The sequence below is a fragment of the Sander lucioperca genome, chromosome 8, assembly GCF_008315115.2.
Source record: "Sander lucioperca isolate FBNREF2018 chromosome 8, SLUC_FBN_1.2, whole genome shotgun sequence".
Lineage (NCBI taxonomy): Eukaryota > Metazoa > Chordata > Actinopteri > Perciformes > Percidae > Sander > Sander lucioperca.
Genome location: NC_050180.1, coordinates 10,276,943 through 10,302,040, shown reverse-complemented (window position 1 = coordinate 10,302,040; position 25,098 = coordinate 10,276,943). Strand labels below are relative to the sequence as shown.

Below are 25,098 nucleotides of genomic sequence, written 5' to 3'. Positions count from 1 at the left end.
GTGTTTTTGCAGCAGTCACAATAGTTTTGAAGAACAAGTGCAATTGCAGCTCTGCACAGTGAAGCTGTAAACACACTCCTTGATAGAAATGTTACACATTATAGTGTGGTACAATAAGTACTTGTATATATGGAAGGGGGGGGGGGGGGAATTTCAGGACAGTGGTGGTCCTCCTTTACCTGCTGTTTTAGTGGTGAGCGTTTTGCTCCTGGGTTACCTTTCTTCAACGTTTGTGACGTCATCACGTATCATTTGGATAAAGCTTAGTGGCTTTGTCGGCTAATTGCCTGCTGCTCACAGCCCAAGGAGAAAGGGAGGGAGACCGTGCTGTTGGCAGAAGAGCCGTGGACTGTGATTACTCTGAGCAGCATACATGGAAATTAATTACAATATAATATCTCTTGCTTTCCCCCTAATGGTTTGAAGTCGCTGTATTTGTCTATAGTCGCTTTTTAGAAATGGAAGTCGCTAAGAGGGTCTAAAAAGTTCCTAAATCTAGCTAGAAAGTTGCCACGTTGGAAACTCTGGTAGCAAAGTAAAGAATCAAATAATTAGAGAGGATACAAATGAGTGTCCAACTGTGTGACTGATGAGTGACTGAACACAGTAGGAGGTCAGAAATGTGTTTTTGAAAGGCCCTAACAATGTTGACGTGTGCCTCCAATTTAGCCTCTACAGTATGTGGAAGATTTAGCTTGTCAATGTTTAAGTACATTTTGAATGTCTTTCACCGTGATGGCATATCTTAAAGCACATAAGCTGTCACATTTATGGTTGGGAATCTCTATTCTTGGTTATTGCCAAGTGTTGATTTGCTGATAGTAGTTTTTTTTGGCAATACCTTTTGTGGTTGACAGTGCAAATAAAGAGTATTAAAAACAAGGGAGTGCATAGAAGCAATGACTTTTACACCATGTTTGTATTTTCACACCTCATAAGCAAGCATAAGCCAGGTAGTATGATCATACCTCACTAACTGGCATGGTGTCCAGGTTTATGTTGCACATAAATAGCATTCTCACAAACTTCCTCACAACTGTGCCAATTAAGTTGTAGACCTCCCCAGACACTGCAGAGGACGGGCACGTGCAGACAGGTCTGGATTTTAAAATCAAAAATCCTTATGTGCTCACTTTAACACATGGATATTTGCCATTTCATTTTTCTAGAGAATTCACATTAAAGTGTCAAAGCTTTGATGGCTCTTGCCTCATAGTCATGACATTTATTTTATATAGTTATTTTACTACCAGATGCAGTCTGTCTTTTAGTCAATCTTTGCTAAGGACAACATTGCATATCTCCATTTCCTGTCATTTGGTAAAAAGCTGAAGGAGGTGAATAAAGTACAGAGGAACAACTTTGTACCACCGCCAAGAGCAGAATTTGTTCTGTAATATTATAATAATGCGTATGTGAATGGCTGTGAGCGGTCATCATTAGTTTTACATTGTTCTTTTATACAAAACATTATGCACAGCTCCAACATTGTACCATGTTCCAACAGACTTTAAACCGTGATATGGGAACAGTTTCGGAGAGTTTTTTGTTTTTTTTACTTTTACTGATTTGATGTGTATAATTTTATGCCAGCTTGTTGGTGTTAACGTAGAGGAAATAGAAGAAGGATGATGATGAAATGATGGAAGGATCTTGTCTATCTTCCTCCTCAACCCCCTCTCTTCCGTTGTCTCATTTTAGCCCACCATCTGGTGTTGTCTGCTAATGTCTGTGCTCACTGTAGAACAAAGACATTACACCACCTCTATACACACACACACGCACGCACGCACGCACGCACGCACGCACACACACACACACACACACACACACACACACACACTCAAAGTCATGAAGCCTTTCTGTGACATAAAATCATATACATACAAATTCCACAATATAACGTGTACATCCACCTGCTATGTTGGCTCTCTGTAAAGGCATTTTGTGCACACATACACACAATCACTCACACATGCAACATAAAAAGACAGTTTTTCAGTCATTCTCTTCACACACCAACAAGCATACGCCTGCTGAGTTGGCGAGTGCCTTGAAACTAATGTCTAAAACAAAGATGCTCTTTTCTGCTTCCAGACAATTTACAGCTCTATTTCTCCCCTCTCCCTCCCATTCTCTTGTTCTTCCATGTGGCCTTATTTTATACTTTGCTTTCCTTTGGAACTGTGTTCTGGTGAATATCACAAAAATGCAATGAAATAAGTAAGTTAATGAAGACAGATCATATATTGTGTATATTGTCAAAAACAGTGAAGAATCATACAAGGAATATGTAAATATGCATCAAATATACAGTGTTTACCTTTTTTTTCTTAGAGAAGTAAAAACATGTTTCATTTAAAGATCCCTACCAAAAATATCACAAGTCAAATGAAATCATAATTTGTCTGATATGGTGTTTCCACCAAAGGTTCAATAAACTTGCTTACATTTTTTTAGAGGCACACTCACTCCTTCTCCTTCAAATCTCCTGACAAATCCAGAATCTATAAATATGCAAATATTTTTGGTTTCAAAAGTGCTGGACACATGATGTCTCCTACTTTACTGACAAGTTCATTCTCAGTGCATGTGCACAGGAGGCTTGGCATTTCCACATCAGACTCAGTTGCATAGTAGATCACGATTGGCTGATGTCACAAAATCCTGCATGTGTGTACAAATATCTCTTAAACAGAGATTTGAGGTGGGCGCAGAGAAACTTTCCCCCTTCAGCAGTAAAAACAGCCTTTAAGTGTCACACTGCACATTCCTCCTTCTGCACAGTAAAGCTCAAACATCCAAGTAAAGTAACATAATAAAACACTGTTTTCTTTAGTGGTGGGAGGCTTTAAGTTAAGATTGATTTATGGATTAGCAAAATACAGGAATAAACTAGATGGAAACAGAAATGAGGCATAGTAGGATTGATGTCATTACATTCATCACCATCTACCTCGCCTTAAACACTAAAGCATAAATAATAAAACATAATTGATGAGGATATGAATACAAACCATTTACAAACACTCACTGGCTACTAATACAGAGGATTGAATGAAAGGTTTAAGTGTGATTCCTTCAAGCTATTTGTGTAGCTCTGCTTTTGGCATCCAGGATGTGATGAGCTGCAAGACCTTCTTCTGTCTGTCTGTCTGTCTTTCCGTTTTCTTTTTATTTTTTTTTTCCACAACAGGAAACATTCGCCTTAGTGCCAGATGCTCCTCAAACACACACACACACGCACACACACGCACACACACATATACTGTCATATTAAATCAGTAAACAGTTGGCAGCTGGTGACAGAACACATTCAAAACAAAACAACTTTATTGAACAGTTTCTTCATTTTGATTATCCCTCATCCATCACCGCTGCAGCCACTGTGTGTGTGTGTGTGTTTGTGTGTGTGTGCGCGCGTGTGTAAGAGAGTGTGTGCGTCCGTGCACTTCTTTTCAGTCTGTTGTGTGTGTGTGTTACATCTCACTGACATCGTCACCAATGTGACCTCGTAGAATCACTACAGTAGATCCCCCATCTGTTACACCCTCAGAGACCTGTGTATACACACACACACACACACACACACACACACACACACAATCCATGGCAGCTTGGTGTCTCTGCAGGAGCTGCCATCATCCCAGTGGAGAGCAGTCGAGAAGGGTATCATGTCTCTCTTCTCTCTCTCTCTCTCTCTCTCTCTCTCTCTCTCTCTCTCTCTCTCTCTCTGTCTGTCTTACATCTTTCTGCTGTTTATTAAAGGTTTATCGGCTCCTTCGTCAGCCTATCATCTAAAGTCGCTGCTGTGTGTTAAAGCCCTCAGCACAGTTGTGTCACACATGTCAGTTGTGGGTCCAAGCCAACGGGGATCATCATTGGTAGACGTTACTCCTACTCACCAACAAAACTAGAGTAACAGCAACAGTTAAAAAAGATAAACATGAATCTCCTAAAATCAGTTTAAAATTAGAGTTTGACCTTTTGGGAAATATGCTTTTTTGCTTTCATACCCTGAGTTTGATGAGACGATTGATACCACTCTCATGTCTGTAAGCTAAATACAAAGCGACTGCCATCAGCTGGCTAATGTAGCTTAGCAAAAAGAATAGAAACAGGGAAAAGGCTAGCCTGGCTCTGTTTAAATGTAACAAAGTCCGTATACAGCTCCTCTGAAACTCATAAATTAACATGTATCTCTTTTTGTTGAATTTAAAGACTCCCTTTAATGTTTCAACATCTAGAAGACAACAGCTATGATTCACAAACTGTTGCAGAGACGCCATTCGCTGTTCATATGGGGAACTTCTGCACATGGACAGAAGGCTGACCAGCGTGCAGCATGACCCCTTATTACAACGTGACCGCCCATTACCACTTGTAGCCTTGGAAAACGAACCCTGCGTCTGCAACATCTGCTGTGGGTTTCACAGGACTTGCAGGCTGGCTTTTCCTGCATGCATAGACCTCTAAAATGCAGCTCCAGGGGAGATTGTACACTGCCCACATTAGTGCTGTACTCTAACTACAAAAGACTAGACAAGTCACATTATACAGTGTATCCCCCTGAACACATCCCTCACAGGCTCCTAATATAGAAAATATCAACCCAATTCCTTTAAAAAAAATAAAAAAGCTCTTTCCATCTCCTAGATACAGATACTGGTCACCCATATGTTAGCCAAAACAACCACTGTGTTTGGCATCTCTTTTTATGTGTCTCATCCTTTTTTTTCTTTGCAGGGCTGTAATTGTGGTCTGTCAGTCTGCAGCTACAGCCTTTACACTGACCATTAGGGGACAGTGGGAGAGCCTGTGTGTAGGGGATTGGACAACTGGGGCCCACCGTTAGTGGTCAGTGATGGGACAGTTATTTTCATAAGTCAAAAGCATAGCCCATAATGTCAGGTTTTGTCCCTGGGAGTACTTACCTCAGCCATGTGTGTGTGTGTGTGTGTGTGTGTGTGTGTGTTAACACACCTACTGCCGCATTAAACATAGCAGCTACTGTTGTTTGGCCTTGTAAAATGGATCCTTGGGCAGTCGTTTCCACAGCATGGGGCTTTACACACACACACACACACACACACACACACACACACACAAACACACAGACACACATTTTCTCTCTTCATCGCTAGGTAGAAGGGCATCTGCGAGTAGCTCTCATTAAAAGGCCATGTAGCTGGAAGCAGGTGTCCTTACACACAAATCAAGTTTTTAGCAGAGTAGTATTAAAGTGCCCCTAACAATACTCACAGTAAAGTTATGAGCATCATTCTTTTCATCTCCTCCCTCATTTTTATACTATCTTTCTACATACATCTACATTTCTCTTTGTCTTGCAGTTCTTCTGGCCTTTAGGGGTGAGTTACGGACACTTTAGTTGACTGCTCTTGCTCATTTTAACATAATATGTCTCTCCATCTTTCTCCGAAACACGTTTCTCTGGCTCAGTTTAATAAAACAACACGCATACTCATTCACACACACCGACAGACACCGCGCTGTCTTTTTTAATAGTGTGTCCTCCTGTTGATCCATCATTGTGGCAACCCATTTAAATGTTAAATGACCAGCATGAGGAGGTTCATCTATGCAAACAGCTTTTTTTCCCTTATAACCGGATGGAGTTCATGGAGCAACGATACAAACAGCTTTTTTATAGCAGCAAAGAGAAAACACACCATTGTTTATTATTTTAGTATCGCATACAGATGTAACCACCTATCATGGCAATGAGACTGAGATAATAGAAATGTTCCATGAAATTGCGGTGTGCACTTACAATTTGTTTGTGCCCTTGTCCACTCCTGCATGTTTTTTTTTAGAGCAATTTCAGTTAATGATAAAAAGAGGCCTTGTTTAATTTAGTCCAGCCACTGAATACAAGCACTTTCTTTCTCTATTCACTTGGTTGTAAAAACCCACAAAACAGCCAGGTTTGACACAGAATGATTTTTTTTTTTCTCACGGGCTGTTTGTCTGGTAAATTATCAGAGGCAGCCCAGATGCGTTGCTTATTCATTGTTTTACAGGCAAATTGAATTCATCACCCAGATAAACAACTTTACATACATTTGCATATTTTTGTCAGGTTCCATAAAACATCTCTCAGCCCTGTGGGTGGTCCTGACCCCCAAGCTGAGAACTGCTGCTTCAAACTTTTCTGCAGTGTAACAATACCCGTCCTCTTCTCTTAATTCATTCTGGCATTGGTTCTGTCCCGTGCTGAGCGCAAGAAAAAGAAATCATAAATTAACAAGGCAGGAAAGTTCAATCAGATAAACAGAGAATGTAGCGATGGCAGAAAAAAAACTGAGAAGTTGCTAAATCATGAACATGAACAACAGAATCTCAAAGACTAACAATATCTCAATCTAATTATGCGCTGAAGTAGCTAACATTTCTCTTCTGGGTGTTATGAAGTTCTTTCTAAGGTCGTGGAGCTTCCTATCAGGTCTGGACAGTCAGTCTGATGGGGGGGAGTTTTTCCAGCAGGGAAAACAGTTTTCTGCAGAGTAGAGGACTTTGTGTCGGCTTAACGCCGTTAAACCTACAATCCCCACAGACAAACACAGTCTAAACCTGACACTGCTGACCCACGCAAACGCACACATACACACACTCGCACACACAGAGCCAGACTGAATGCATATACATAGACAGGCGCATGCAGACTAAAGCTTGGCACCTGCACACAGACATGGGACTTTCTGCCATAAGTACATGCAATTATTTCTGGTAATCACACACACTCATACACACAGTAATGTACATATAGACATTTATAGACAGAACATTTGATTGCGAGGACAAACACAAAAAAAATGTAAGTATGGAAATGTTGACGTGGAAACTTAAACACAGCACATCCAGTATATTCACAGACACAGTCGCACAAGCTGCAAACACACATCTGATCCTTAAGCTGCGTAGAGTCAGTGTACATACTCTTTGCTTCCATCCGTCTAAAAACACTTTATAAGCCTCACATACTGTATGGCATGAATAGTCATTAGGAAACACCTCTGGATGCTATGCAGCCCAGTCTAATAATTATCAGAATGGACAAATGGTAATGCAATGCCTTCCACACTCTCCTGTACTATATATCTAACAGTTTGAAAGAATTTTCATAAATTGTCTCGAATTTTGGCAAATATTTTCATTTTAATGTTCTGTAAATGGTTGTAGTATGATACATCCTTGTTAACAACAGTGGTGTCTTCATAGATCATAACATTCCTCATACAAAGTCATCTTCTTTCTGTTCAAGTTTGGTTTCTAGATCTTTCTAGATATTTTAGAAAAATAGACTGAACTACGAAAAGCACGTAGTATTTGGAATAGTGTTTTTTGATGAATGCCGTTTACTTGACATTACATTTCAAAAAAAGGTATATACAGTATGTAGTGCAACAGTGCTACCTCTCCCACTGAGCAATCACAGGCTTCAAACACACACTTTCCTCTGGCGGGATTCACTTGCTTTCTTTGTTTATGGTATTTTCTCCTTTAACTCTGTCTCAGACTCAGTCATTACTGCCATACCTCCTTGTTGATAACATGGTGTTTCGCCATCTTTCTGGGTTTGAAATAATATTTTTTTTATCTACACAGCCAGTCTTTTGTTTGTGTTTCTCTTTTTGTTGTACAACCTTTCTTTCCTCTCCATATTCCCTCTGCTCTCACTACTTTTGGGTCCCTCTGGCTCTCCGTGTTTGCCGTATTCTCCAATTACCTCATGAAAATGCACAGGTCATTTTATTGATATTGCCGAGCTGAAAGAAGAAAAAAAAGATTAGTATATAAAAGCAGAGAGTCCAATTCGCTTTTTTCTTTTTCCTTTTTTTTCTCCTTCGAAAATAGACTCCTGCTGCATTTTCACTCATAGAGAAATTTAGCTGAAAAGCTCCTTGTGATGGTTTCTCTCAAATGGAAAAGCTTTTAGTTCAGCTTTTGGAGAAGCCCAATGAACTGACCTCAGTCTCCTCACCTTGTTGCCACCGTTCTCTCCTCCTCATCGATGTCTCTCTCCTTCTACCTCCATTACTCTCTCCCTCACTCCCAGAAGGACGAGATATCCCGTGTGACAGGCTTTGTTCCGGAGAACGGGAAGGAGCAGCTCATGTTTGAGGTGCCCCTTAATGACACCGGCTCGGCAGGCCTGGGCATCAGCCTCAAAGGAAACAAGTCCAGGGAGACGGGAGAGGACCTGGGCATCTTCATTAAATCCATTATACATGGAGGGGCAGCATACAAGGTGACATAATATTCTAATACATACCCAAATTAGCAATAAATAAAGTAGGGCTGCCCTCTTAAGATTTCTTTAGTCGATTAGTCATTTTTGATGCTTTTTACATGCTAAAGGACTTACTTGCGAGGAACTTATGAACGCATCTCTGGTGAACACAAGATTTGAGGTTGTGCTTTTGCATGATTCTTTGTGGAGAAAAGTTTTGAAGACCTGTCGATTAAATCAACTAATCGTTTAGTCGACAAAATCATTTGGGTGTTAGTGCACTAAGAATTTCTTTAATCAAGGGGAGCCCTCAAAGACAAACGGGGTCCTGGAAAATACTAATTGGTAAATTTAGAAAGAAAGTATGCTTCACCTGAAGTAAGCGCTCTGACTTCCATGCGGTGAAGATGCAATATTTTCTCCAGAGGGAGTCAAAGACAGCTCACCTCTTAAATGAACAGAAAGTGCCGCAGTATGGAAAACAACTAGCATCAGAACAGAACCTATTATTAACGAGTCTTCTGGGGACACCTCAGCTGTCTCTGCTGCCATGTGCTCCTGTTCTGTTAACCCTTGACCCCTTACTCAACAGGACACATTTGACATGTCATACAGTAGACAGCAGAGACACAGACAGGCAGACATACTGCACATATACACACCTGTGCAGTGTTGAGTATCTGTGCACAGACAGACACGGATAGATGGAAACAGGTCTGCTGTAGAGGCGTAAATGACACACCAGGGAAGTCAGACAGATGGAGCTGATGGTAGTCTCTGTATGTGTGTGTGCAATTTAGTGTGTGCCATTTTGTGTGTTGTGCTGGTTTGACTTCAGAGAGATGCTCAGTGAAAGATACAGATGTGTGTGTGTGTCCGGAGGTGTGCATGTATATACAGTAGCTCTCTATCAATAGCTCAGGGATTATTCAGAAACATTTATGCATAGACCTGTAAAACATGCATAGGTCTGCAACCCAGTACACTAAAAATACACACACACACACACACACACACACACAGGTTTGTGGCACTATCTTTGTGGGGACCCGTCATTGACATAATGCATTCCCTAGCTGCTTACCCTAACCTTAACCATCACAACTAAATGCCTAACCCTAACCCTTACCCTCACCCTAACCATAACCTAATTCTAATCCTAATCCTAAAACCAAGTCTTAACCCTCAAACAGCCCTTTAACCTTGTGGGGTCCAGCATTTTGGCCCCACAAAGCTGTCGGGACCCCACAAGTATACTATTTTAATGTGTGTCTTTCACAGGATGGGCGTCTGTGTGTCAATGACCAGATGGTAGCAGTAAACGGAGAGTCACTGCTGGGACGCTCCAATCACGTGGCCATGGAGACGCTTCGCCGCTCTATGTCACAGGAGGGAAACGTAAGGGGGACAATCCAACTAGTGGTGCTGAGGGCTCAAAAGGTACACACTCAACCGCACACATTTACACACTAGGAGTAACTATTCACTTGAAAATTAGCATTTTGTTTATTTAAAATTTGTGAACTGAGTCAAATTTGGAAAACATTTTATCTGTTGATGTTTGCTATAATCACAAGTGGCTGTACTTGGACGCGCTCGTTTGAGAATGTGCGTAAATTGTATGGACACAGCCTAATGATAATAAACGTAAAGAGCATAGTAAAATGTGTGGTTGGAACAGTTTTAATGGATACGTAAAGTTGAAGCAAACACTGCATTAAGTGTATGAATAATAGACGTGAATGTCTCTTTTTATTGTCAGAGAAAGCCAGAATCCAGGTTAGGACACCTGCTGTGAGAATGAGAGCACATGCATGCCTCTGTCACTTGACTGAGAAGAAAACAAACATGCATGCTTCTTTTATCGTCACTCTCTATCTCCTATCCCCTCTTTTGGCTCTAACTGACTAAAGCATTTTTTTTCCCCCTTGCAGTCTACTGCCTCTGACTTTTTAGCCCTTCCATCCATTCTTCACATACTTGACACTAGTCTCCCTGCTCTTACCAGCAGCAGCAAAAGAGCATTTACACTTCAGCTATTCAGATTGTGTGCTTGTGTGTCTCTGTGTGCCTCTTTTGTGTGTGTGGCGGAGTGTTCTTCACTCAACTGTATCTCTTTTCTTTCTAAGTAAAAAAAGAAGAAAAAAAAAAAAGAAGATTCTTTCACCTCGGCTGCTTTTCAGCTGATGCCTTTTACACGGCTCTGTACAATATTTGTACAAACCCTTGCACCCACAAAGCAGGGTTGTTGGCTCAAGTGTGAATGGCCCTTTGCATGACCTGCTGGTAGTGGGGGGTGGGGGGAGCGGTATTGCAGTATTCACCCTGCATGATATGCTCCCACACAAGCACAACAAATTCTCAGATAAATGGATGAACACAAAGACAAACATACATAACAAATGTTCCAGTATTTAGGTGTATGGGTATAGTAGTCTCCCCTTCACTGACATAAATGGGTTGGACAAAATAATAGCAATACCGATACGTTTAAAAAAAAAAAACTGAACATATTAATAGAAGCGTAGACGCTTTATTGCAAGGGTGTGTGTGTGCCTAATAATACCGAGCGTATGTGTGCATGTAGTGGTGCACTTGGGCCTGCAGGGCTCAGGGCATCCCCGGTCAATAGCTTGATGGTGGAAGCTGTTAGCAACATCAAAGGGTTGCATCCCTCTTTTTCTTAAGAGTGGAAAAGAGGATAAAAAGAGAGGAAGACAAAGGCAGATAGATAAGAGACTGTACCTTAAAAGCCTTTTTAGGCTTCAGTATTGATGCTTATAACATTCCGTTGATTGATTTCATTTGCACCACTCTCCATTTCCCCTCTGATCTTTTTTTTTTTTTTCTTCTTCTTCTTTTTTTCTCTATGTCCCTTGCTCTTTTCTTTCACTGAGTTTTTCTTACTGTATTAGTCTCCAGCCAGCCCTCTGTAATCTCTCACTTCATGCAGCTGCTCTTTTCCTTCAGTAACTATCCAAACAGCCCTATCTCCAAGCTAAATAAGTTCCATGGTTATAATCCGAGGCTGCTGTCTAACACCGACGCTGTGGCTCTCACAATATTTGAATGTCTAGCCTTGATACAAAATAGAGTAAAGTCTTGCTCTGGAAAAATATCTCCGATCATGTAAAACAGACAGAAGTGCTTTTTCTGTCTGATTTACATTATCGGAGCTATTTTTCCAGGGATTTACATCACATTATAGGCTTACTGTTTTATTTATCTTAATTATTTTTCAGTTTATTCATTTAATTGTTTAGATTTATCACTTGGATTTATTTGTTTCTATGGACATATAATACAAGTTAGCATATTTACACAGAAAAAAATATAACAAATGTAATGTATATAAGGCATCCAGCTGACCCCGTGCCCAGTTAGACTTCTTCAGGGAGAGTTCAGGGAAAAACAATTAAACTGAGAAAAACAGTTGTATTTCATTGTAATGTATTGCAGAAATGTTCTAAACATGTTTGACTCTATCTGAAAACAAACATTTTCTACTTCAATAACCTCTTTTTGCGGTTCTGAAGAAGCATTTGTTTTCTGGGAGTAATCTGATTGCACTATGACACCGGCTAATGGGATGTGTGCTGGAAGACAGCCAGGCAGGGGAGTGGGCACACGGGACCTCTGACACACTGAAGAGTGATGTGTCCTGGGTTGGAATTGGGGAGAAGCTGGGTGAGGGGCAAGCACTGGTGCTCAGTGCGGGGAGGGTGTGGTTGTTGTTTGAATGGAGGGCTGACTCTATACAGACAGGCAGACACACAGAGAAACACTGAACCACACAGCCAGAGTGGCATACATATGTATACATGTTAATGAATACGTACAGTTTTCTACACACACACAGACACTCACACACTCACTCACTCACTCTCTCTCACACACAACACACACACACACACACACACACACACACACACACACACACACACACACACACACACACACACACACACACACACACACACACACACACACCAAGAACAAGACAAATAAATGCAAATTAAATTCCTAAAGAACTAATACACGCACAAAGAGACACATCAACACATTATTACAGGGCCCTCGGTGAGGGGGGGGGGGGGGGGTCAGTATGACTGTCATTGCCACACACACACAGAAAGCTGTGTTAAAGACAGTTACAACCCTGTGGGCCATGGGAAATGTGGCCCCCTCTCTCACCTTGATCCTCCACTGTCTTTTGAGTGCCTCCCTCTTTTCCTCTTAATTCTATCTCCTCGACATCTATTTGCGTTTGAATAGATAGCTACAAAGCCCTCACTCACTCCTCTGGTCATCACTCAATTTAAATGCAATTCTCATACCAGACACTTATATAAAAAAAACAGAAATTGTTCCAAAAAAAAAAAAAGAAATAACCGAACCATCAATTTTCGCAAACTATCAGACATTTAATCATTTTTTTTATGGAAGTATGACTTAAATTCAAGTTTTTAGTAAAGCTTTAAAATAATTGTAGCTACTTTTGCTTGCTTTAAAAAAAAAAAAGGGGGGGGATGTAGGTAGCCATCCGGTGACCATTATCTGTTTGTTTGAAATGTGATTTTGATGCTGTATTTAGTAGTATTTGTTTCCTTGTTTTAGGATCAACATGGGGTGTCACCCAATCGCTCATTTGACAGCTCCTCTGGCCTGTCAGGACTGGTGGGTCCAGTGAACGGTCAGACTAACGGCAGTCACTCTCCCATGGTGAACAACATTCTTTATACATCTAATGGTGAGTGGAATTTGTTCTCGTGAATGTTTGGTCAGCAGGCTAACAGACATGACGTTTACATACAGCATGATTTAGGTTTAATGTCATTTTTTGAGTTCTGGAATAATCCTTATCTTCCCTTATCCAAAATGATAATGAGCCCAAAGTTAACCCAGGGGGGGTTAACCTTTTCGTCTTTACACATGCTATATTTTTATTGTCTGCCAATGTGTAATTAGTATTTTTAATGAAATTCAAGAGCTAACCGAGTAGTATTGTGGAGCAATGGTAAGTTTGAACCAAGACAACACGTCGATCATTTTCTATTTTTTTGTAGCTAAAGTATGCACCTTTGTATTAAGAACAGCCACCCTTGTTGTTTTTATGTTTATTAAAAACCCATAGGGCCATGATATAACTGTGATAATCTACACTGAGCATTATTTTCTTATATTGAAGAAAGTGGTCCATTTTCAAGCATTGATTTGAGCCTTGGTTATTGATTTTTTTGGAAAAATGCTGCCATATAGCAGAACGCTAATTAGACCATTTGGACTGTTTGCACTTAACAAAGATTTATCGCCAAATGCGTTTACCTCTGCTTTCAGGACTGTTTTCATTCGAGGTAGAGATGGCCAGTATTTACTGGGAGAACCCTGCCTGCTTTTACGAAATTGCTCACTGCTAATTGCTTGTTTCTGATACACACACACACACACACACACACACACACACACACACACACACACACACACACACTTTACAATGTGAAATAGCTAGACAAACATTTTCCACATTTTTCTCCCATAAAAGCATTTCCTAAATTTTCAAAAACTCAGCTGGAACACTGCTGTGCCCCAACTTTTCCTGACTCCTTTCCATCCCTGATTTTAGCGGAACTTGATTCAGTTTTCTATTATTGTGTTTTTCTGTTTTTATTTTGTTTTGCCATTGAAGCAGCATCAAATGTGAGCATATCATTCGCAATAAGTTCAGTAATAAACTGCTTACGTTTAATAATCATGAAAAATAAACAATGTCTCCAAGATAAAACAAAACTGAAAACAAACAAAACAGATATTGCAATCTACGCTGCAGCCTTAATTAGAGACTATTCTGCCCCTATTTTCCTTTTCATTGCTCTCCCCAGCTCTCTCTCCCTGCTTTTATTTTCTCAAGGTTGTTCTTTTGGTTGTTATTGCTTGGTTTGGCCTGTTATAAAGAGTTATTTTTGTTCTTTCTTCATATCGCTCTTCCTCACTAACTCAATCCGCTCTCACTCCTATATTATCTGTATGTGCTTGTGTGTGTGTTAGCTTGCCTGCCTGTATACATGCTTGTGTTTTCCTCAGTGTTAGTGTCTGCCTGTATGTGTGCCTGTGTGTGTATTTGTGTATCGTATGTTTGTTTCTGAATGATATCTGTGCCTGTATAGAAATGTGTTAGGCCACTAAATGTGTGTGTGTGTGTGTGTGTGTGTGTGTGTGCGTGTGCGTGTGAGAGTTTGAGGCCAGTATCAAATAGTGTTGTTTTTGTGTGTTTACACTGAATCTGGTCAACAGCTCTGACCTTGAATACACATTGCTGTTCAAATTCACCTCAGCTATGGTGTGTGCTCATTTCTCAGGCTCTGTGAGTTGTTGCCTTGTGGATGTTATCAGTTGGTGTGTATTTGTGTGTATACGTGTGCACTTGCCAGTATTTTACTCTCCTAATGAACTATTTCACACACTAAATCCATTTTATTTGGCATTGAAGTTCAGATGAAAATGAAGAGATTATTTCTTGCACCGATATGTGCTTTTGCAGAAGAATAAATTGAGTTTAATGATTCCCTACATATGCATTTATGCAGATGTGCTATTTTTTTGCATTTATAGATCTTCCTCTTTAGCTCTTATCCATCTCTTAATCATCTTTGGAGAGTTAATCTACTTGATGAGATTAAAATAAAATACAGTTTTAGTCTAGCTTCAAATATTATGCAATCTTCTCCAATGTTGTCATAGAAGCAAGGAAAACAAGCATAACAAATCTCTTTATATAATAACACTGAATTCACTGTTCACTAAAGGATTTTACACAGGGGGTTGGGTATCGTGTTGTTTTCTGATACCTAAAACAATTTTTTAAAAATGGTGCCAGTGCCTAAATGGTCCGTGAACTGAGCAGATGCTGACCTGAGCGCAAAATGACAGATGGTGACTGTTTAATGCTAAGGCTAAATTATCAAATTTAAATTAATTATTTAAAATGTAATAACAATAACTTATTTCACCAGTCAATTGCTGTTAAGCAACAAAAAACAAGAACTAAATTAAAGGGCACTTTACAACACCAGCTTTAGTTTCTCGAGGTACACGTAAATGCACCATGAGTTTACAAGGTGCACTTGAATGCACCATGAAGTCCTGTTGTGGTGTTGTTTTTCCGACATGTCAGACAGCGGCACTGACCATGGTTTCAGTGTAGATGGTAAAATAACGTCTTTGGAGCCTCCGTGTATTAAAAGTCACAGTCAGTTTAGCATTCTGTCTATTAAGTAAGATTACTGTTCAGGCAAAATAAACTTGACTCTGAAAAGAAAGTTAAAGAATGTTTTAATAATACAGGCCCTTGTTTTTAAAATGTAATTCAAAAAATCGTAAAGGGAATTATGGGCCATAGTATTTATGTGTAAAAGTGTAGACACACTGGTTTCCCCTCAGAGAGGGAAGGGAAAGGATGGAGGAGATGGGTGCGTGCGAGCGAGTGAGTGAGGTGAAAGAAGAATGTGTTTTTGACAGTTCAGCTGATTAAGGTGCTGGCAGTGAGGAGGAAGGAGGAAGTTTAGAAAAAAAAGGCTGAAAAACTGAGTGGGAGATAAAATGATTTATGGGAGATCTGAAAGGAGAGATAAATGACAGCCAAAATATCAGATTGCAAGAATGAGACCAGAAGAAAAATAAAGCAGGTGATTAGTGTAGAGAGAAAGCGGGAGAGATAGAGATGAGAGTGTGTGATATCTTCAGACGCTGCTGTTTTCCTCTCCAGCTCCAGCATCTTCACTTTCAGTCACACGTGCGGAATCAAGCACATAAAGAACACACAGTGACGATTGTGCAATAATTCCCCAACATTTGTTGTGTGGCAGCTCTGCACTCTGAGAAGTGATGACTGTATGTAAATTGTGCTTGGGTGGATTGTGTGTCTGTGTATCAAGTTGTCATAAACTCGTTTATCAAGCAGACACAGCCGTATCACTGAGCTACATCTGCAGCTACTTCTGCACATGTAGAGCAGCTGCATTTGTTGTGTGGTTTACATTCTCTCTGTTCATCTTATATTTTTCCTCATCCGACCACTTATGTTTCTCTGTCTTTCTCTTATCTTTCACCTACTCTAGTTGTTATTCTCAAGACCTTTTGTCTGGAGGCTCTCAAATGAGTTTATGTTATTTTGTGTTTGGTTAAATCTTTCCTCCACCCATTGTTTGAGTATCAAATCAGTATCACCTCCTGTAGACTTAAAAGATGGTCACTGTTAATTGATGGCATTTCAACTGGACACAGAAGCCTCTTTTACACAGAGATTCCGCAATTCTGCCGTAAAGAAGATCCGCTGTCACGCCGGCTTTTCTATTTTACACCGAACCAATCTATGGCGGCATAATGCTGCTATTGTTTAAAAAATGATGATACCAGTACCAATACCTGTACCTTCATATTGATACTGATACCAATAGAGTACTTCATTTGAAATAATCCTTCCGCGTTTTATGTATTTATTTTTATCAGATGCCTCTGGAATCGTCACACATTTTGGTGGCATTCCGGCACGTTGAACCGCCAACTCCATCAAATACGCTCTACACGCTCTACTTCACCACACTAAAACTGAATAACGGCACAACATTCCTGCATTGAACAGGCTGTGTGAAAGGGGCTGCTCGATGGTGTTTTAAGCCCTCAACGTCTCCTTCCAGGCAGCGCTGCGACCGTTGACTTCAAGGCACCTAACCCTAACCTTAACCATAACCATTGACCAATCCTAGTCCTGGAGACGTTGGGGGCTTAAAACACTGATAAACAAAGGGGCTACAGAGTGACCATTTTCACCTGTTGGGGAAAAAAGTGTCAGGATATTCTCAGATACATTCCAAGTGCTCCTGCAGCATAGTCCACTTTATCTCTCATCATGCATATTCTCAGTATGTTTGTCCCAATCTTTATGCATGGCCCTGTAAAGCTTGCGAGCAGACACTTGTGCTGGTGTTTGTGTGTAAGAGAGCTGGCCAACTGTTTTTGGATTGGTCAGAATGGCTCTATCCTACCTCATTCATTGGCTAGCCTGCTGAACACCCTCTGTTTTTCTGAATTGTAGTTTACTGACACTGTATCCAGGTTACATCACGCAGTTCCTTTTTCTATATAAACAAAACACTAGAAAGACAGAAAATGATTACCAACTGCTGCCATTTTTGCTCACTTCTCTTCATCTTGGCTAAATGTGATCCAGCAAACGTCTACTCAGCTGCACTTTGTTTTGTCTGTAGAAAGCACAGCGTCTGGCTAGCCAATGAGTGAGAGAGGAGATGTTCTTCTGACCTGAAAAAACAAGAGACCTCAACTAAAAAACGCTCATCAGTGTCACGCTAGATTGAGAAGGAAGGGTATTATACTGTATTGTAGTGTAGTAATGGGTGTTCAAAACCTGCTTAGCATATGAATGGACAGTGGGGAGATGGGTTTTGCTGTAGGAGAAGTATTGGTATTTATTGTAACCAAAATTAATTTGAGAATATCACAGCTGCTGTGCTCCAGAAAAGACGTCCATGGTCATTTGAAATCTTTGCATCTTTGATCATATCTCCACTTTGCACATCCTCAATGCAGACTTGTGTTTTTTTTTTGTTTTTGTTTTTTGCTTTTCAGTGACCAATGGGAGTTATTCTTACATGGACGAGGAAGAGGAGGGGGAGCTGTTCAACAGCACTAACCAACACTCCTATCTACAAGAAAGGTGTGTGTTAGTGTATGTTTTTGTCTTACAACGTTGCCATACAGAGTGCTTTGTATATGAATGATATGCACATATGAATTATAAACCAGAACAAATGATAAACGTGGACGCAGTAGTGTTATATAGTAGCAATTCAAATGAAACAAATAACGGACTGTATAATCAATGTCTTCCAGGGAAAACTCTCACACCTCTAGCCTTGCTCAGCCCCAGTCTCCTACCCAGAACCAGGACCAGTGGCAGTTCCAGCATGTTAAAGCCTCGAAGAGCATGGACTTGGGTACGACTCAGAACCAGCAGCACACTGGTGGGGACATTTTATTTTGGTGTATCTGCTCTGCATGGTGGCTGCATGCATCTTATCCTCACAGAAATTAAAATATGACTGCTGATGCATGGCTGCTGCACCAACAGCATGCTCCTCAAAGCCACTCACAGACTGACACCTCTGCAGACACGCACTGCATACTGTACAACACACACATACTATATGACTACCACATCTCCAGTGACTGGAGAACACTCTAATCTTACTGTAAGAATTCCAAGCTGTGGGTCACAAATTTGTATCACAGGATTTTAATTCAGCCTTATTGTGGTCTTTTATATATGAAAAAAAAGAAGCCAGAAAGGCTGCTTCTGCTGCCAATGCCATCCCACTTTCCACATCAGCTTTGTCACCTGTTGCTTTCTGATTACTGATATTCTGATGCGAGGGTTCAGTGACATTTCAGTGATGGTTAAAAAGTCAACTTTAGAAATACGTGTAGTATGTGTGTAGTTATGTCTGTGCTCGTGCATACATCTGTGTAATATGACAGTGGCTGGTGCGCAGCACAACAAAAGCTTATTGTTTCAAATGTCACTTCCCTCAGTCCTCCTCCTCGAGCTGGCTTCACTGCCAGCTATGTGTGTGTGTGTGTGTGTGTGTCTGTGTGTGTGTGTGTGTGTGTGTGTGTGTGTGTGTGTGTGTGTGTGTCTGTGTGTGTGAGACAAAAGAGCCGGAGACTAGTTGAATAGCAAAGACATCCATTTCTATATGAATAACTGACTGGTACTGTATGTCTGTACATCATCTCCTTTTGTGTTTTTACAGAATTCATATTTACGAAATGTGTTACAAACACATTTAATTCTATTAAATTGCTTGAATGGCATGACATGTTTTCATTGCCAACCATCAAGCAGCAGTAATAACAGCTTATGAACAAGTGTCTGACAGTAGGGGAACAAGATTGAGCTAAGGTTATGATGTTGTTTTACATCCAGAAATAGTTTTGAGGGGCGGACCTTACATCTTTGCGGACAAATCTTATCCCTTTGGACTAGCCTGAAATCCTGTTATATGTGCTGTGTCTCTTATTCCCAGCCTGCCCTCTGTGTGCATGAAGTTCAGGAGAGCAGATTGCGCACACATCACAAACCAGACAAAAATGCTGGAAGCTAGGGAGGTGTACACATAAACAGTTTTCCCCTGCGTTTGTGGAAGACTTGGGTGCACTTATTTGGTGGGGGGTTTAGGGGTCCTCCCTCAAGAAAATAATGTTTTTCAATAAAAAAAATATGCAATTTGACATAGTTTTGTACTATTATTATTACCATATACTGTATGTGTCTAAAATGTTGGAAAAGCTAGCGCAGATAATTAAAGACAAAACCTGCTAAAGAATTCCACTCTACAATCATTAGATCTGAGTCATTTAATCAAGTAATTTAGTTAGTTTTGATGCATTGATTTTAAATTCATTCACCCAAAAGGGCTTGGGTGCTGCGCCTTAGCCTTATTATGGTAGGGAAAAACCCTGCATAAATTGAAACCTGGGTGAAAAAAAGTACACAAAGTTGATTTTGATCTTACTTCCATTATGAAGGTTCAATAAAAAAATGCAGCATTATCAGCTTATGATTAAATTCAATTCAAATTGTATTTGTCACATACCCAATCATACACAGTACAATGTGCAGTGAAATTCATTGTGTACCTGTTTCGGCTCAATAAAAACAATAAAAATAGTTATATACAACACAATAGATGGCATAATAGATGGTAGGCATGTTGATTTCGTCAGAGCTCCAGTCTGTGCGCTCCAGAGTGTCCTGTAAGGTGGTCTCTGATTGGTCAGTCCAGCGTGTCACCTCCCTTTGTGTGGGCTTTCTGCTTTAGCCGTTGTTTATATTTTGTGGTGTGATATAAACGTCACTGATGTAACTATATTTGTCCTTTTGTCATTGTTGTTCACAGAAAAACAGACCAGCAAGCAGTGTAGGTCGAGTAGAGTTTCAGAAATGCTATTGTCATTTTTTTCTTCTTTCTTAAGCTAAACAAGACATTGTTACTGTTTTTATCCATATATTGATAATGGTGTATAATTATTGCATGTCATAATTTTAATTAGTGTCGTAAAAGTACTTTATGCATTGTGAGAACTACATTTTAAGAAAATGTAATAACCAGTGTGGTTTGGGTATGAGTCCATGGTGTGTTTCAGCTGTTGTGTGTTTCTAAAGGAAAAAAAAGAGAGAAAGAGAGACAGAAAGCATTGTCAGCATTTCATTCATGGGTCAGTTACATAATTTCAATTTTATTTAATTTGTCCTGATTTTATTTTCTGACCCAGCCCAATTAAAAATGTAAGAGTAAGATTGGTTCCAAATTATGAACTCCCTCTCTGGTTTTCACTGTCCTTCATCTTCTCTCTCTCTCTTCCTTCATCTTCTCTCTCTCTCTTCCTTCGCCTCCTTGTTACATTTTGTTCGTAATTTTCATTCAGGTACCTTCACCGCAAAAATATCAACAGAACAACGTCAATTCTCTAACTATGTAGGTTATTTTTTTATTTAAAGTGGCTGTATGCAGCTTTCACTTTGTGTTGATTTGTAGGGAAAAGAAAATAGTAAGCCAAAACAAACACGGAGTAAAATGAATAAAACTTCCACGCTAAATCGAAGGAGGACGTAACTTAATGGAGGCTACTGACGTACAACCACATCGTGCATTGTAAAGTTATTTTATGAATGAAATAGATATATACATGAGGGCCAATTCAGGTGGGTTTTGAATCATTTACAATTCCGTAATTCTCTCCATCTGTTGATAGCCCGATTGAGTGTGACTCACGTTATCACCCGTCATCTGTCACTTTTCCTTTTAGCTTTTAGTTGTTCTTCGTTTAATTTCCTTCTTTATTGTGATGGTCCTGCCCCAGTATCAGCCATAACTACAACTTCTAAAATAACATGAAAATACAATTAGGCCTATATAAAGAAATCTCCTGCTTCCTTTTAACAAAGGTTGGATACTAACACAGGCTTTCCGGTGTTACAAAAAAAATCTGTGACCCATCAGAATGTGTTACTGTAGCGGCGTCTACCTGCCGCAAATCATTCTGTGACTGCGCGGGAAAAAAATCGAACCCGGGCAGAGGCTTTACTATAAACTATATAAAAAATATATATTTTTCAACTTTTCACTGTTTGCTGTCACAGGTCATTTAAGATCATTGTATGAAAAATGACTTTAGGAAATGCTTTAGAAACATTAAAAAGTTACATATAGTCACTTTAATCAGAATGAATTACATGTTAGTAATTAAGTTAGTTCAAACTTGATTTTTTGACAAAGTGACAGCTCTTGTGTGTCCTACCTACTATAATACCATGCCTCTGTGTGTGTCACACACGTGGCATCTACAGATCTGCTGAAGGAGGCATAGACACACACACACACACACACACACACACACACACACACACACACACACACACACACACACACACACACACACACACAGCTAGAATTACACTTTAGGCTTGGTTTTCATTAGAAAAGTATTTGCTGGGAGAAGCCGTGTGTGTGTGTGTGTGTGTGTGTGTGTGTGTGTGTGTGTTTTCGAGTGCTACCAGTCAATGTGTTCCTTGTTGGCATTGGGCTGCTTTGTGGCTTTAGGAAGGAGGGAGAAAAAGCAAAATACAGACTGGGGGAGAGGCAGAAAGTGAAAGGAGGATCAACAAGGAGCAATGATTGAGAGAATGGTGATCAAAGGAGGGAAAGAGGGAGGAGAATACAGCTATATAAAATCGGTGTAACCGAAGAAAAAATGAAAACATTGAAAAGAGAGGTGAGGGTAAAGGGCAGAAGGTGAAAGGGATAGATTGAGGGGTAGTGGCAAAAACAGGAAGGAAGGGGAGAAGGGAGGATGAATGACAAATGAAGTGAGAGAGAAGGGAGGAAGGAAAATGACTTCAGTAGCAGTAATGCTGACTTTACATCACAGGAAAAAAGTTCAGCTACTCCGCCATCTTGTAAAACAAGACAGCAAAAATAAGAGAGGATGATGGAGAGAGAAAGAGAGGCTGAGAAGAAGAAATGCAATAAGATTAAAGGTTTTAGGGATGAGGAACATGTGGACAGCAGATTTACTGGCAAGCCAGGAACAAGAAATAAAAAATGCTGAAGTCAAGTCAAGGGGAAGGGAGGAATCTATACAGCAATGGAAAGTGTGTGAGTGTATATATGTGTATTAACATGTATTCCTTATGTTTCAGTGGCAGATGAAAGCAACGTCAGATTCTTGGTTGGAAACACTGCAGGTAACGAAAAAACAGACAACCTACACCTGCACATCATCAATGAGCATCAATAGAGTATAGAGAGACACTGAAACACGTACGCACTTTTTTAAAATTGCTGCCTAATTCTCAAAGAAGGGTGTTATCCAAAGATGACGACAAAAGGACAAAAAAAAGGAAAAAAGAAAGAAATGTCCGGAGCCACAGTTTCTTCTAGTTTGAATTCTATTTTTTTTGCTGTGAGCAATCAAAACAGCCTCTGCCGTTTCTATCACTTCACTTCACGTGAATCACGTTTTCACTTCCAAGTTCTCCATCATCACTCTGTGTTTGAAGTCACTATTTACACTGTTCCCTCCTTTTCTCTTCCCCATCTCCAGTTGCATTTACATGCCACTTGACTTCTCCTCTTGCATCCCGCCTCTTCTGTCTCCTGTCCACTTGGTCCTCTCTGCCTCCCTCTAGAAATATCTCCTTAATTTGTCAGAAGTGCAAATGAAAGTAAGATTTGCAAAAGGACTGGACAGAAAAGAGAAGGGCGAGACTATTGCAATTTTTTTAATAGAAACACATAGACAAGCTTGTTTTTACGGGTACTAGAAACGACGATAGAATGAGGGAGGACACACTCATCTAAAAGGGAAGCACAGGGAAATACAGATCAATCATCCTTCAAAACCCCTCACCTTAGCCTGCACACACTTTTTCTATTTTTAAAAGTTTGATGTCAAACTTTTATTTTCACTTTGCCTTGAAGTCTCCCCCATTTCATCTGGAGCTACTTGAACGTAAGAGCACTCTACCTTATTCCACTCCATGTGTGCCTGTCCTACTCTCTGCCACTTTGTTGCAGGCTTTTTCCACATTCTGCTGTACATGGTATTAGGTCCATAACCATTCTAAAGGTAGCAAGCAAGGTGATATGAGTAGCGTAAAAGACAGGAGGCAAGGCAGAGCTTTAACATTTAGTTTATTAGAATGAACCCCTAATAAATCAAAACTGAAGTTCCTCTTATTATAACAGCTGAACAAATGGGGGGAAACTTCCTTTTTCCTTTTGCGTTCTCAGTTTCTCATCTTGGCTTTAGAGATTAAGTGTATCCGTAGTCCAAAAAGTGTGCTGTATGAGCAGGAACTTGGGACAGTGTTCACTGTGTTGTGGACAAGATATAGTGATGTAAAAAGGAAGACAGGGGAACATCTTGCACAGGAAAAGAGGATTACTTTAGAGGGATTGAAACGGTAAACATGGAGAGGTAAGGCTTTGTGAGAAGAAAAAATAAATAAATACTCTACAACTCTATCGTCATAGACTATGGTTGCATATTCCTGTAGGTTTCTAAAACAAAGCTCTTGATTGTCAAAAGGCAAACTGAATCCATTGATGCTTTTGTCAGCTTTTATTAACCATTTTGACATTTGCATGGCCCTGTTCACTGTCAGAAAACTGTAAAATGGAAAGACCTTGAGTAACTATGAATTGCTTGCAGGTATAAAAAGAGTCAGTCTCATTGTCAATGACTTCCCCTTTTTATTCCAGTAAACTGGAGAGCATGTTTTCTTCTCATTAACAGAACTGACTGAATGAAATAAAGCAAGCTTGGGAAATGCGGGCGGCAGTTTGAGATGAACAATATAGCGAATGTATAAAGCATGGCTGTTAGGGGGCCCTGGGGCAAACATTTGTTGTTTCCACCCGCTCACACAAATTCAGGAATATCCACCAAGTAAGCACAATAAAACACAGTAAATGTAAATGTTCAGGGAGCCTGTACAAGACAAGGTCATAGAACTAAGAAATATGGCAGGACTGGCCTTATTTGTTATTGTACTTTGATGGTGCCAATAACACATTTGTAATTATTAGAAATGTATAATTATTTAAATAACCAAACACCTGAACCTGGGGTTTTTATTGCCCCCGGGAGTCTTGGGCACTGTGACACTTTTCCAGTTTTCTTTGGTTGGTAATGAAGCCTTGTTGATGTGGAATATGGGGCAAATTGATGAAAGTGATGGACTGTATTTCCTTTAGTTTGCTCCCCTTTATTGCGCTGCCCTGTAGGCTACAGCTTGTTTTTGAAACGCCTATCGAGAACAAATACTGCGGAACAGAAATAGTTTATACGGTTCACCCCGTCCTTTAACTCTATTTTTATTGACTGGAATCTTAGACAGGGACAGACAACGTGGCAATTTCAGCAAGTTTAACTGAGTCATTTGGTTTAATGTTGCATTATCTGTTATCACTGAGTCTAATTTGACCTGCATTTTAGGGTGCAGTGATACCTGAATGTTGCCAAGTGAAAGCTGTTTTTTTAATCTCCAAATCTAACCATAGTTTCCAACCTTTCTAGTTTTTGCTGTGGTGTGCCTAGTAATATGCCTGTTGAATGTCCGGTACAGCCTCTAAGGGAACTTTAATGTCTTTTTCCCCATTTGATTTCCTGACATTTTTAACTACATTTTTTTTTACTCAAGCCTATTCCGTGTACCTGTTGCTTGTCAATGTTTCTTCTGTTTTACAATGCCACAATGACCAGAGAGC

The 25,098-nt window shown here is 40.1% G+C and overlaps 1 protein-coding gene across 5 annotated transcripts in view; it reads left to right on the top strand.

Annotated features, from left to right (window-relative positions):
- LOC116037778 (partitioning defective 3 homolog B-like) overlaps positions 1-25,098 on the top strand; it is a 221,015-nt gene that overhangs the window by 90,184 nt on the left and 105,733 nt on the right. For 4 of the 5 annotated variants that reach the window (XM_036004093.1, XM_036004092.1, XM_036004091.1 and 1 more), the window contains 6 exons: positions 8,078-8,269; positions 9,533-9,691; positions 12,869-13,001; positions 17,894-17,981; positions 18,158-18,288; positions 22,527-22,571. In XM_036004093.1, the coding sequence (XP_035859986.1) occupies positions 8,078-8,269; positions 9,533-9,691; positions 12,869-13,001; positions 17,894-17,981; positions 18,158-18,288; positions 22,527-22,571 (748 nt within the window). The remainder of the gene's footprint in view (positions 1-8,077; positions 8,270-9,532; positions 9,692-12,868; positions 13,002-17,893; positions 17,982-18,157; positions 18,289-22,526; positions 22,572-25,098) is intronic. The other variant, XM_036004094.1, reaches the window with a different exon arrangement.